Source organism: Coregonus lavaretus, assembly GCF_964263955.1.
Source record: "Coregonus lavaretus genome assembly, chromosome: 6".
NCBI classification, from domain to species: Eukaryota; Metazoa; Chordata; class Actinopteri; order Salmoniformes; family Salmonidae; genus Coregonus; species Coregonus lavaretus.
The window spans coordinates 59,779,960-59,794,327 of NC_139993.1; the positions used below are offsets into that span (position 1 = coordinate 59,779,960).

The window sequence follows — 14,368 nt, forward strand, 5'->3', positions numbered from 1 at the left end:
ACATTCTTGTTAATCTAACTGCACCGTCCAATTTACAGTAGCTATTACAGTGAAAATCAAATCAAATCAAATTTTATTGGCCACATGCGCCGAATACAACAGGTGCAGACGTTACAGTGAAATGCTTACTTACAGCCCTTAACGAACAGTGCATTTATTTTAAATAAAAAAGTAGAATAAAACAACAAAAAAGTGTTGAGAAAAAAAAAGCAGAAGTAAAATAAAATAACAGTAGGGAGGCTATATATACAGGGGGGTACCGGTGCAGTCAATGTGCGGGGGCACCGGCTAGTTGAGGTAGTTGAAGTAATATGTGGGTAGAGTTAAAGTGACTATGCATAAATAATTAACAGAGTAGCAGCAGCGTAAAAAGATGGGGTGGGGGGGCAGTGCAAATAGTCTGGGTAGCCATGATTAGCTGTTCAGGAGTCTTATGGCTTCGGGGTAGAAGCTGTTGAGAAGTCTTTTGGACCTAGACTTGGCACTCCGGTACCGCTTGCCGTGCAGTAGCAGAGAGAACAGTGCTCAGCCCTCTTTTTTTTCCTGTAGTCCACAATCATCTCCTTTGTCTTGGTCACGTTGAGGGAGAGGTTGTTATCCTGGCACCACACGGCCAGGTCTCTGACCTCCTCCCTATAGGCTGTCTCATCGTTGTCGGTGATCAGGCCTACCACTGTTGTGTCGTCGGCAAACTTAATGATGGTGTTGGAGTCGTGCCTGGCCATGCAGTCATGGGTGAACAGGGAGTACAGGAGGGGACTGAGCACGCACCCCTGAGGGGCCCCCGTGTTGAGGATCAGTGTGGCAGATGTGTTGTTACCTACCCTTACCACCTGGGGGCGGCCCGTCAGGAAGTCCAGGATCCAGTTGCAGAGGGAGGTGTTTAGTCCCAGGATCCTTAGCTTAGTGATGAGCTTTGAGGGCACTATGGTGTTGAATGCTGAGCTGTAGTCAATGAATAGCATTCTCACGTAGGTGTTCCTCTTGTCCAGGTGGGAAAGGGCAGTGTGGAGTGCAATAGAGATTGCATCATCTGTGGATCTGTTGGGGCAGTATGCAAATTGCAGTGGGTCTAGGGTTTCTGGGATAATGGTGTTGATGTGAGCCATGACCAGCCTTTCAAAGCAATTCATGGCTACAGACGTCAGTGCTACGTGTCGGTAGTCATTTAGGCAGGTTATCTTAGAGTCCTTGGGCACGGGGACTATGGTGGTCTGCTTGAAACATATTGGTATTACAGACTCAGTCAGGGACATGTTGAAAATGTCAGTGAAGACACTTGCCAGTTGGTCAGCACATGCTCGGAGTACACGTCCTGGTAATCCGTCTGGCCCTGCGGCCTTGTGAACGTTGACCTGCTTAAAAGTCTTACTCACATCAGCTACGGAGAGCGTGATCACATAGTCATCCGGAACAGCTGGTACTCTCATGCATGCTTCAGTGTTGCTTGCCTCGAAGCGAGCATAGAAGTGGTTTAGCTCGTCTGGAAGTCTTGTGTCACTGGGCAGCTCGCGGCTGTGCTTCCCTTTGTAGTCTGTAATAGTTTTCAAGCCCTGCCACATCCGACGAGCATCAGAGCCGGTGTAGTACGATTCAATCTTAGTCCTGTATTGACTCTTTGCCTGTTTGATGGTTTGTCGGAGGGCATAGCGGGATTTCTTATAAGCATCCGGGTTAGAGTCCCGCTCCTTGAAAGCGGCAGCTCTACCCTTTAGCTCAGTGCGGATGTTTCCTGTAATCCATGGCTTCTGGTTGGGGTATGTACGTACGGTCACTGTGGGGACGACATCATCGATGCACTTATTGATGAAGCCAGTGACTGATGTGGTGTACTCCTCAATGCTATCTGAAGAATCCCGGAACATGTTCCAGTCTGTGCTAGCAAAACAGTCCTGTAGCTTAGCATCTGCGTCATCTGACCACTTTTTCATTAACCGAGTCACTGGTGCTTCCTGCTTTAGTTTTTGCTTATAAGCAGGAATCAGGAGGATAGAGTTATGGTCAGATTTGCCAAATGGAGGGCGAGGGAGAGCTTTGTATGCGTCTCTGTGTGTGGAGTAAAGGTGGTCTAGAGTTTTTTTTCCTCTGGTTGCACATTTAACATGCTGGTAGAAATTAGGTAGAACGGATTTAAGTTTCCCTGCATTAAAGTCCCCGGCCACTAGGACCGCTGCCTCTGGATGAGCGTTTTCCTGTTGACTTATGGCCTTATACAGCTCATTCAGTGCAATCTTAATGCCAGCATTGGTTTGTGGTGGTAAATAGACAGCTATGAAAAATATAGATGAAAACTCTCTTGGTAAATAGTGTGGTCTACAGCTTATCATAAGATACTCTACCTCAGGCGTGCAAAACCTCAAGACTTCCTTAGTATTTGATTTTGTGCACCAGCTGTTGTTTACAAATATACACAGACCGCCACACCTTGTCTTACCAGAGTCAGCCGTTCTATCCTGCCGATGTAGCGTATGTTAGCTGTATGTAGCCCGCTAGCTGTATGTTGTCCATGTCGTCGTTCAGCCACGACTCTGTGAAACATAAGATATTACAGTTTTTAATGTCCCGTTGGTAGGATAACCGTAATCTTAGGTCATCCAATTTATTCTCAAATGATTGAAGATTGGCTAATAGGATTGATGGGAGTGGCAGTTTACTCGCTCGCCGTCGGATCCTTACAAGGCACCCCGACCTACGTCCACGATATCTCTGTCTCTTCCTCATGCGAATGACAGGGATTTGGGCCTTGTCGGGTGTCTGTAGGATATCCTTTGTGGCAGCCTCGTTGAAGAAAAAATCTTCGTCCAATAGGAGGTGAGAAATCGCTGTCCTGATATCCAGAAGCTCTTTTTGGTTATAAGAGACGATGGCAGAAACATTATGTACAAAATAAATTACAAATAACGCGGAAAAACACACATAATAGTACAATTGGTTAGAGGGCTGTAAAACGGCAGCCATCTTCTCCGGCGCCATTATAATCGTAAAACATACCATGCTATTGTTTGAGGAGAGTGCACAACAACAAAAAACGTATCACGGCAACTGGTTTGATACATTCACCTCTAAAGGTAAATAATGTACTTACATTCAGTAATCTTGCTCTGATTTGTCATCCTAAGGGTCCCAGAGATAAAATGTAGCATAGTTTTGTTTGATAAAATCAATTTTTATATTCAAATGTAGGAACTGTGTTCTACAGTTTGAACCCCTGCTGTCTCTGGCTCCACACCGACCCCGCCCGACCATCTAGATGTGTGAAAGTTTTTTAAAAGTTTTTTCCCGTTTTTAAAAATTATTATTATTAATTATTTTTTGTTAGGAGGTAGATCAGCTTTAATATTGCAGATAGATTGTAACTTCCATCAATGTAATTGTCTGCATCACTTCCAATCCCCCATATTTCCCCCCCCGCAAATATATATATATATATATATATATATATATATACATACACATACATACATATACAAATACATATATGCATATCCTTTTTAAAAATGTATTTTCCTTTATTACTTTCCAACCCCACCACCCCTCCCCTAATTGGAGTAAACTAGTGAACAACAATGCTTAGGCCTCTACTTCCAGCTTATACATACTATATACATTTTATGGACACAGTAAATTTTACAATAATTCTATTTTGTTTGTTTTTACTCCTGAACTTCCTCTACCCTCAACCTCTCTGTATAAGCTAATGATCCAGCTAATGACATTCCTGGGAGTGTGTAAACTTACATTTTGTATTACCATATCATTTTTGTATGTTCTCTATAGTTATGTACTCAATAATGTATCAATTGACCAATTCGGCACATTTGGCCAGACTTCATACAAAATAGTCCTGTATTGCAATGCTTCACTGGATCAATCTGAAACTTTGCACACACACACTGCTGCCATCTAGTGGCCAGAATCTATATTGCGCCTGAACTGCAATATGATATTGTGGCCTTTCTCTTACATTTCAAAGATGATGGAACAAAAAAATAAATTGAAAACGCATGTTTTTTTGTTTGTATTATCTTTTACCAGAACTAATGTGCTATATTCTCCTACATTAATTTCACATTTCCACAAACTTCAAAGTGTTTCCTTGAGCTACAGGCAGTAAGATTTCGGTATGTCATTTTAGGCAAAAATTGAAAAAAAGGGTCAGATCCTTAAGAGTTTAATGTTATTTCAATGTTGGCTTGAATGTCGTTTTAATGACAGTGGAGTCAGTCGATTTCAACGGTTCAGATTGATTCCTTTTCTGTATTTTCAACCAGACTTACTAAATGGACATCCTCAATAGCATTGAAGTCCAGTTTGGTAAAAGCAGTGTCTCTTCCTCTGCAGTTCCTCCCTCCATAGTGGATGAAGCCACAGAGCTAGTGGTGACCAGGCTGTCCCCGCTGGTGATTGGCTGTACTGCGTCAGGAGTCCCAGAGCCCATACTGCACTGGAGTAAAGATGGGATGAAACTCCCCAAGGAGGGGAAGGGTTATAACATCCTGTCCTCAGGTTAGACTGTTAATACTACTGGGTGCTGGGTTCTGTAGTGCTCTATAGAGGTAGGATGTGTCCCAATTGGCACCATATTTCTTATATAGTGCACTATTTTGACCATAGGCTGCCATTTGTGATGCAGACGTGGCAATTTATCTGTCAGGTTTTGACCAGGGTTTAAGTCCCGGTTGGACTACCCCTCGAATTCACTACAATACAGTGCCCACACTAAGGGTTTTTATGACCACTGTGTTATAGTTAAATTCTTCTATCTGTGGTCCGTGTGATGTGTGTCCACTCTAGGTCCAGTAGAGATCACGTCTTCTGAGCTGAGTCACTCTGGTCGTTATTCCTGTGTGGCCAAGAACGCTGCAGGCTCCGCCCATCGCCATGTCCAGCTCACTGTACAGGGTACGGACATGATGTCACCAAGTCCGCCGAGCCTTTTTAGTGATGTATTTATTTTTTCTGACATTCAGCTATGGTTCCTCTTTCATTCCCCCTCTCTTTCATTCTCTCTCTCTCCAGAGGTGCCAGTGATCCAGGTCCACCCCTCCACTATGGATGTGATCGTTAACAACCCCATCACCCTCCCCTGCAGAGCTACCGGCTCCCCTCGCCCCACCATCACCTGGCAGAAAGAGGGCATCAACATCCCCACCACCGGTAGGCTGGCAGCACTGTCTGTCTGCCTGTCTGTCTGCCTGTCTGTGTCCTAGTTTGTCCTTGTCTGTTTTATATTGTTGCAAACCCTGCTTCTCTCCCTGTCCCACTAGGAGGTGGCTTCACCGTGCTGCCTAACGGTGGGCTGCAGATCTCCAAGGCTGCTGTGGCAGACTCAGGAACATATATGTGTGTGGCCCAGAACCCTGCTGGCACCGCTCTGGGCAAGACCAAACTCAGAGTACAAGGTGGGTCCAAAACGATCACCACTTTACTATTCTCATGAAATGTTCACCTTGATTTTCGTCTTTCTTCTTAATTATTTTTCCTACAGTGTCCATGACATATACTGACCAGGTGAATCCAGGTGAAAGCTATGATCCCTTATTGATGTCACCTGTTAAATCCACTTCAATCAGTGTAGATGAAGGGGAAGAGACAGGTTAAAGAAGGAATTTTAAGTCTTGAGACAATTGAGACATGGATTGTGTATGTGTGCCATTCAGAGGGTGATTGGAGTCAACATGGGCCAGCATCCCTGTGGAACACTTTCGACACCTTGTATGCATCGACAAATGTATGCTCTTTCTGAGAGCAAAAGTGGGTGCAACTCAATATTAGGAAGGTGTTCTTAATGTTTTGTGCACTCAGTGCCGTGAAAAAGTATTTGCCCCCTTTCTAATTTTCTCTACTTCTGCATATTTGTGATACTAAATGTTATATCTTCAACCAAAACCTAATATTAGATAAAGGGAACCTGAGTGAATAAATAACACAACAATTACATACTTATTTCATTTATTTCATAAACAAAGTTATGCAACACCTTATGCCCCTGTGTGAAAAAGTAATCGCCCCCTTACACTCAATAACTGGTTGTGCCACCTTTAGCTGCAATGACTCCAACCAAACGCTTCCTGTTGTTGTTGATCTGTCTCTCACATTGCTGTGGAACAATTTTGGACCACTCTTCCATGCAGAACTGCTTTAACTCAGCGACATTTGTGGGTTTCAAGCATGAACTGCTCGTTTCAAGTCCTGCCACAACATCTCAATTGGTATTAGGTCTGGACATTGACTAGGCCATTCGAAAACTTCAAATGTGTTGCTTTTTAGCCATTTTCATGTATACTTGATTGTGTGTTTTTGATCATTGTCTTGCTGCATGACCCAGCTGCGCTTCAGCTTCATCTCACAGATGGATGGTCTGACATTCTCCTGTAGAATTATTTGATACAGAGCAGAATTCATGGTTCCTTCTATTAGGGCAAGTCGTCCAGGTCCTGAGGCAGCAAAGCATCCCCAAACCATCACACTACCACCACCATGCTTGACCGTTGGTATAAGGTTCTTACTGTTGAATGCAGTGTTTGGTTTTCGCCAGGCATAATGGGACCCATTTCGTGCAAAAAGTTCTACTTTTGACTCATCTGGCCCTAGAACATTCTACTAAGAGTCTTGATGATCATCTAGGTGCTTCCAGGTGCTTTTTGGAAAACATGAGTCAACTTTTTGGATGACATGGGACCCAAACACTGCATTCCACAGTATACGTATCTCCCAAGGCAGCAATATCTTCTCCTACCATTAACCTCCATGCCTCCATCCTCTAGTCCCTCCAGTGATCAGCTCCCAGACCCAGAGTTACCTGGTGCCCCTGGACTCCTCTATCACCCTGCTGTGCCAGGCTGAAGGCTCCCCCTCACCCTCCGTGGCCTGGCATAAAGACGGGCAGCCTCTCAGCGAGTCTGTGCGCCAGCGGGTCCTGAGCTCAGGATCCCTGCAGATAGCATTCGGCCAGCCCGGGGACACGGGCCGATACACCTGCACCGCAGCTAACGCAGCTGGCACCAGCAGTCTGGAGATGAGCCTAACTGTACAGAGTGAGTCATCATGCTAGGAATGATGGGGACTGGCCATTCACTAGTGATATATGTAGTGAATGACTTTCATTAGATTCCTGAGCTAATGCCTTAGCTTTAGCTCAGCGGGCTAACGCAGTAAAAAAATAAATATTTAGTGGCTCTCCTATTTTTGTCCAGCTCCTGTGCAAAATGTAATATGGTAAATTCTCCCCTCCCTCCGTCCAGTCCCTCCCTCTATCCGTGGAGGGGAGTTGGAGGTGTCTGTGGTGGAGAACAGCCAGGCCCAGATGGCGTGCGTGGCAGAGGGGGTCCCCCAGCCCACCCTGTCCTGGGAGAAGGAGGGGACCCCCCTGAGCGACACTTCTGGAGAGTACACCATCCTGCCTTCTGGGGAGCTGGTCATCGACATCGCTCAGGTAAGGGCTCATAGTAGATGACCAGGGCTTAGGAGTCACATAATGGATGGAAGAGTGTAAAGATCAGAATTGTCAGCTATCTTCTGAACAAATTCAGTCTCTCTCTCCCTCTCCCTCTCCCCCTTCCTTCCTCTCCCCCTCCCCAGCCGGATGATGCGGGCAGCTACACCTGCGTGGCCACTAACACGGTAGGTCAGGACAGTCGGACGGTCAGCCTGTCCGTCCACACCCACCCTGCCTTCACTGAGATGCTGGCAGACGTGGCCCTCAACAAGGGAGAGCGCCTCCTACTGGCCTGTGGGGTCACCGGCATCCCCCCTCCTAAAATCACCTGGGCCTTCAACAACATCATCATCCCAGGTATGCCTCGCCCCCCTCACCGTCCCCCACTCTGCTTAGAAAGAAGAGAAACCGCCAACTCTTTCTGTACATTAAACGTTTGCCATATATATTTTGGACATCCAGTCCGCTATTCTTGTAGTTTTGTCTATGCACCAATATTTCCTACTGGATCTGTTGATAATATTTAAGGGTGGTATCTCTCTCCTCTGTCCCTGTAGCTCACTACGACCATGTGAATGGACACAGTGAGCTGGTCATCGAGCGGGTCACCAAAGTCAACTCGGGAACCTACTCCTGTGTGGCTGAGAACAATGTGGGAACCATCAAGTCCCTGGGCTCTGTCTACGTCAAAGGTGTGACATCACTTCCTGTGTCCAAATATGGCCCTTCTGTGTCAGTACTGGCCCTGATTAGCCCACTGTTTACCATGTCGGTCAAAATGTTGTAATCGTATCAAGAGCTTTATTAAAAGACCACTGTTTGTGAGCAGAAAACAGTGACCTAGCACTTATTTTCTCTTCTTAGTGGCTCTTATTTTTTGTCCAGCTCCTGTGCAACAGCTGGATGTGGTTGAATAAAACCCTGTCCTGTTATTGTGTCCAGAGCCCCCCATCATCAACGGGGACTTCCACTCCAACCGCATCGAGCCCCTGGGGGGTAACGCCATCCTGCGCTGTGAGGTACGAGGAGACCCCCTGCCCACCATCCAGTGGAGTAAGAAGGGAGTCAACATCCAGATCAGCAACCGCATCCGCCAGCTGGACAACGGCTCTCTGGCCATCTACGGCACCGTGGTACGACACTGTTATTAAAGCGTTTACATGTCTACTATATCTATATCTACAACACTGCGGTACAGCACTATTACGGAGTTCACATATCTAGTATATCATATGTCTATGTCCACGTTGGCTGTGTGTTAGTTGATGGTTGTGAGGTGAACTTCTCCCCAGAACATTTATTGTAGTCTGTTCTTGTCTAGATTTGTCTTGTTGATAGTGCTAACTGTTGTTGTGTCTCCTCAGAATGAAGATGCAGGGAATTATATGTGTGTGGCCACCAACGATGCTGGGGTGGTGGAGAGGAGTGTTACTCTCACCCTGCAGAGTGAGTATACAGTAGATTAACTCAACTAAATAGTTACAGTGGCTTGCGAAAGTATTCACCCCCCTTGGCATTTTTTCTATTTTGTTGCCTTACAACCTGGAATTAAAATTGATTTTTTTGGGAGTTTGTATAATTTGATTTACACAGCATGCCTACCACTTTGAAGATGCAAAATATTTTTTATTGTGAAACAAACAAGAAATAAGACAAAACAACAGAAAACTTGAGCAAAGTCAATACTTTATAGAGCCACCTTTTGCAGCAATTACAGCTGCAAGTCTCTTGGGGTATGTCTCTATAAGCTTGGCACATCTAGCCACTGGGATTTTTGCCCATTCTTCAAGGCAAAACTGCTCCAGCTCCTTCAAGTTGGATGGGTTCCGCTGGTGTACAGCAATCTTTAAGTCATACCACAGATTCTCAATTGGAAAAAATATGTACTCACTAACTGTAAGTCGCTCTGGATAAGAGCGTCTGCTAAATGACTAAAATGTAAAATGTAAATGCTGCCACCACCATACTTCACTGTGGGGAAGGTGTTCTCGGGGTGATGAGAGGTGTTGGGTTTGTGCCAGACATAGCATTTTCCTTGATGGCCAAAAAGCTAAATTTTTGTCTCATCTGACCAGAGTACCTTCTTCCATATGTTTGGGGAGTCTCCCACATGCCTTTTGGCGAACACCAAACGTGTTTGCTTATTTTGTTCTTTAAGCAATGCCTTTTTCCTCGCCACTCTTCTGTAAAGCCCAGCTATGTGGAGTGTACGGCTTAAAGTGGTCCTATGGACAGATACTCCAATCTCCGCTGTGGAGCTTTGAAGCTCCTTCAGGGTTATCTTTGGTCTCTTTGTTGCCTCTCTGATTAATGTCCTCCTTGCCTGGTCCGTGAGTTTTGGTGGGCGGCCCTCTCTTGGCAGGTTTGTTGTGGTGCCATATTCTTTCAATTTTTTAATAATGGTTTTAAATGGTGCTCCATGGGATTTTCAAAGTTTCTGATATTTTTTTATAACCCAACCCTGATCTGTACTTCTCCATAACTTTGTCCCTGACCTGTTTGGAGAGCTCCCTGGTCTTCATGGTGCCGCTTGCTTGGTGGTGCCCCTTGCTTAGTGGTGTTGCAGACTCTGGGGCCTTTCAGAACAGAGATAATGTGACAGATCATGTGACACTTAGATTGCGCACAGGTGGACTTTATTTAACTAATTATGTGACTTCTAAAGGTAATTGGTTGCACCAGATCTTATTTAGGGGCTTCATAGCAAAGGGGTTGAATACATATGCACGCACCACTTTTCCGTTATTTATTTTTTATAATTTTTTGAAACAAGTTATTTTTTTCATTTCACTTCACCAATTTGGACTATTTTGTGTATGTCCATTACATGAAATCCAAATAAAAATCAATTTAAATTACAGGTTGTAATGCAACAAAATAGGAAAAAATGCCAAGGGGGATGAATATTTTTGCAAGGCACTGCATCCTCTATGATCATCCTATTAAGGTCTAATGCTCTCCTCCACCAGGCTCTCCCTCCGTCACAGTAGAGCCGGTAGAGACGGTGGTAGACGCTGGCACCACGGTGCTACTGAACTGCCGGGCGGAGGGGGAGCCCATGCCTGTCATCGAGTGGTCCCGCAAGGGGAGTCCTCTCCTTGGCAACGAGCGCTTCACCACCCTGTCCAACGGCTCTCTGAGGCTGACCAGCGCCCAGAAGGAGGACACGGCCGAGTACGAGTGTGTGGCCAGGAACCTCTTGGGCTCTGTGCTGGTCAGAGTCACTCTCACTGTCAGAGGTGAGTAAGCTATCTACTGTATGTCAACCCAACCTTTTGTGAGGAGTTGATTTCGAGGGATTCTTAAACTTATAGTTACAGTGAGGGAAAAAAGTATTTGATCCCCTGCTGATTTTGTACGTTTGCCCACTGACAAAGACATGATCAGTCTATAATTTTAATGGTAGGTTTATTTGAACAGTGAGAGACAGAATAGCAACGAATAAATCCAGAAAAACGCATGTCAAAAATGTTATAAATTGATTTGCATTTTAATAAGGGAAATAAATATTTGACCCCTCTGCAAAACATGACTTAGTACTTGGTGGCAAAACCCTTGTTGGCAATCACGGAGGTCAGACGTTTCTTGTAGTTGGCCACCAGGTTTGCACACATCTCAGGAGGGATTCTCTTCCACTCCTCTTTGCAGATCTTCTCCAAGTCATTAAGGTTTTGAGGCTGACGTTTGGCAACTCGAACCTTCAGCTCCCTCCACAGATTTTCTATGGGGTTAAGGTCTGGAGACTGGCTAGGCAACTCCAGTACCTTAATGTGCTTCTTCTTGAGCCACTCCTTTGTTGCCTTGGCCGTGTGTTTTGGGTCATTGTCATGATGGAATACCCATCCACGACCCATTTTCAATGCCCTGGCTGAGGGAAGGAGGTTCTCACCCAAGATTTGACAGTACATGGCCCCGTCCATCGTCCCTTTGATGCGGTGAAGTTGTCCTGTCCCCTTAGCAGAAAAACACCCCCAAAGCATAATGTTTCCACCTCCATGTTTGACGGTGGGGATGGTAATCTTGGGGTCATAGGCAGCATTCCTCCTCCTCCAAACACGGCAAGTTGAGTTGATGCCAAAGAGCTCGATTTTGGTCTCATCTGACCACAACACTTTCACCCAGTTCTCCTCTGAATCATTCAGATGTTCATTGGCAAACTTCAGACGGCCCTGTATATGTGCTTTCTTGAGCAGGGGGACCTTGCGGGCGCTGCAGGATTTCAGTCCTTCACTGCGTAGTGTGTTACCAATTGTTTTCTTGGTGACTATGGTCACAGCTGCCTTGAGATCATTGACAAGATCCTCCCGTGTAGTTCTGCGCTGATTCCTCACCGTTCTCATGATCATTGCAACTCCACGAGGTGAGATCTTGCATGGAGCCCCAGGCCGAGGGAGATTGACAGTTCTTTTGTGTTTCTTCCATTTGCGAATAATCGCACCAACTGTTGTCACCTTCTCACCAAGCTGCTTGGTGATGGTCTTGTTGCCCATTCCAGCCTTGTGTAGGTCTACAATCTTGTCCCTGACATCCTTGGAGAGCTCTTTGGTCTTGGCCATGGTGGAGAGTTTGGAATCTGATTGATTGATTGCTTCTGTGGACAGGTGTCTTTTATACAGGTAACAAGCTGAGATTAGGAGCACTCCCTTTAAGAGTGTGCTCCTAATCTCAGCTCGTTACCTGTATAAAAGACACCTGGGAGCCAGAAATCTTTCTGATTGAGAGGGGGTCAAATACTTATTTCCCTCATTAAAATGCAAATCAATGTATAAAATTTTTGACATGCGTTTTTCTGGATTTTGTTGTTGTTATTCTGTCTCTCACTGTTCAAATAAACCTACCATTAAAATTACAGACTGATCATTTCTTTTTCAGTGGGCAAACGTACAAAATCAACAGGGGATCAAATACTTTTTTCCCTCACTGTATAGTGTGTGATTAAAGATTGTGTATTTTCATAACTCGCGATCCACCTCTCACATGCCCAGGGCCCACTTTGTGTCCCCACCCATAGATTAAGAAACCTGGATTAGAAAAAGGTTTTCGGTCTATCTCTCTGGTTATGCTAAAATACCAGAATGCACAGCAAAATAGCTTCGATATCTGTACTCCAGTCCACATGAATACTGAAGTCAGATCTCATGCATATACACTACCGTTCAAAAGTTTGGGGTCACTTAGAAATGTCATTTTTTTCGAAAGAAAAGCAATTTTTTGGTCCATTAAAATAACATCAAATTGATCAGAAATACAGTGTAGACATTGTTAATGCTGTAAATGGCTATTGTAGCTGGAAACGGCTGATCTACATTATCAGCAACCATCAGTCCTGTGTTCCAATTGCAGTGTTTGCTAATCCAAGTTTAGCATTTTAAAAGGCTAATTGATCATTAGAAAACCATTTTGCAATTATTTTAGCACAGCTGAAAACTGTTGTGCTGATTAAAGAAGCACTAAAAGTGGCCTTCTTGAGACTAGTTGAGTATCTGGAGCATCAGCAATTGTGGATTCGATTACAGGCTCAAAATGGCCAGAAACAAATAACTTTCTTCTGAAACTCCTCAGTCTATTCTTGTTCTGAGAAATGGAACACAGCAACCATCAGTCCTGTGTTCCAATTGCAGTGTTTGCTAATCCAAGTTTAGCATTTTAAAAGGCTAATTGATCATTAGAAAACCATTTTGCAATTATTTTAGCACAGCTGAAAACTGTTGTGCTGATTAAAGAAGCACTAAAAGTGGCCTTCTTGAGACTAGTTGAGTATCTGGAGCATCAGCAATTGTGGATTCGATTACAGGCTCAAAATGGCCAGAAACAAATAACTTTCTTCTGAAACTCCTCAGTCTATTCTTGTTCTGAGAAATGAAGGCGAGAAATTGCCAAGAAACTGAAGATCTCGTACAACGCTGTGTACTACTCCCTTCACAGAACAGCGCAAACTGGCTCTAACCAGAATAGAAAGAGGAGTGGGGGGCCCTGGTGCACAACTGAGCAACAGGACAAATCCATTAGAGTGTCTAGTTTGAGAAACAGACGCCTCACAGGTCCTCAACTGGCAGCTTCATTAAATAGTACCCGCAAAACACCAGTCTCAACGTCAACAGTGAAGAGGCGACTCCGGGATGCTGACCTTCTAGGCAGAGTTGCAAAGAAAAAGCCATATCTCAGACTGGCCAATAAAAATAAAAGATTAAGATGGGCAAAAGAACACAGACACTGGACAGAGGAAGATTGGACAGACGAATCGAAGTTTGAGGAATACGGATCACAAAGAACATTTGAGACGCAGACCAAATGAAAATATACTGGAGGAGTGCTTGATGCCATCTGTCAAGCATGGTGGAGGCAATGTGATGGTCTGGGGGTGCTTTGGTGGTGGTAAAGTGGTAGATTTGTACAGGGTAAAAGGGATCTTGAAGAAGGAAGGCTATCACTCCATTTTGCAACTCCATGTATACCCTGTGGACGGCGCTTGATTGGAGCCAATTTCCTCCTACAACAGGACAATGACCCAAAGCACAGCTCCAAACTATGCAAGAACTATTTAGGGAAGAAGCAGTCAGCTGGTATTCTGTCTATAATGGAGTGGCCAGCACAGTCACCAGATCTCAACCCTATTGCGCTGTTTTGGGAGCAGCTTGACCGTATGGTACGTAAGAAGTGCCCATCAAACCAATCTAACTTGTGGGAGGTGCTTCAGGAAGCATGGGGTGCAATCTCTTCAGATTACCTCAACAAATTGACAACTAGAATGCCAAAGGTCTGCAGGGCTGTAATTGCTGCAAATGGAGGATTCTTTGACGAAAGCAAAGTTTGAAGGACACAATTATTATTTATATTAAAAATAATTATTTCTAACCTTGTCAATGACTACATTTCCTATGCATTTTGCTATATTTCCTATTCAAACTAATTTCATGTATGTTTTCATGG

General features: G+C 44.6%; 1 protein-coding gene across 1 annotated transcript in view; it reads left to right on the top strand.

Annotated features, from left to right (window-relative positions):
* Positions 1-14,368, top strand: part of hmcn1 (hemicentin 1) — a 183,495-nt gene that overhangs the window by 137,173 nt on the left and 31,954 nt on the right. The window contains exons 70-80 of the mRNA XM_084163907.1: positions 4,342-4,506; positions 4,795-4,902; positions 5,020-5,157; positions 5,268-5,402; positions 6,768-7,037; positions 7,245-7,435; positions 7,582-7,795; positions 7,996-8,130; positions 8,381-8,571; positions 8,803-8,884; positions 10,408-10,677. Coding sequence (XP_084020033.1) covers positions 4,342-4,506; positions 4,795-4,902; positions 5,020-5,157; positions 5,268-5,402; positions 6,768-7,037; positions 7,245-7,435; positions 7,582-7,795; positions 7,996-8,130; positions 8,381-8,571; positions 8,803-8,884; positions 10,408-10,677 — 1,899 coding nt within the window. The remainder of the gene's footprint in view (positions 1-4,341; positions 4,507-4,794; positions 4,903-5,019; positions 5,158-5,267; positions 5,403-6,767; positions 7,038-7,244; positions 7,436-7,581; positions 7,796-7,995; positions 8,131-8,380; positions 8,572-8,802; positions 8,885-10,407; positions 10,678-14,368) is intronic.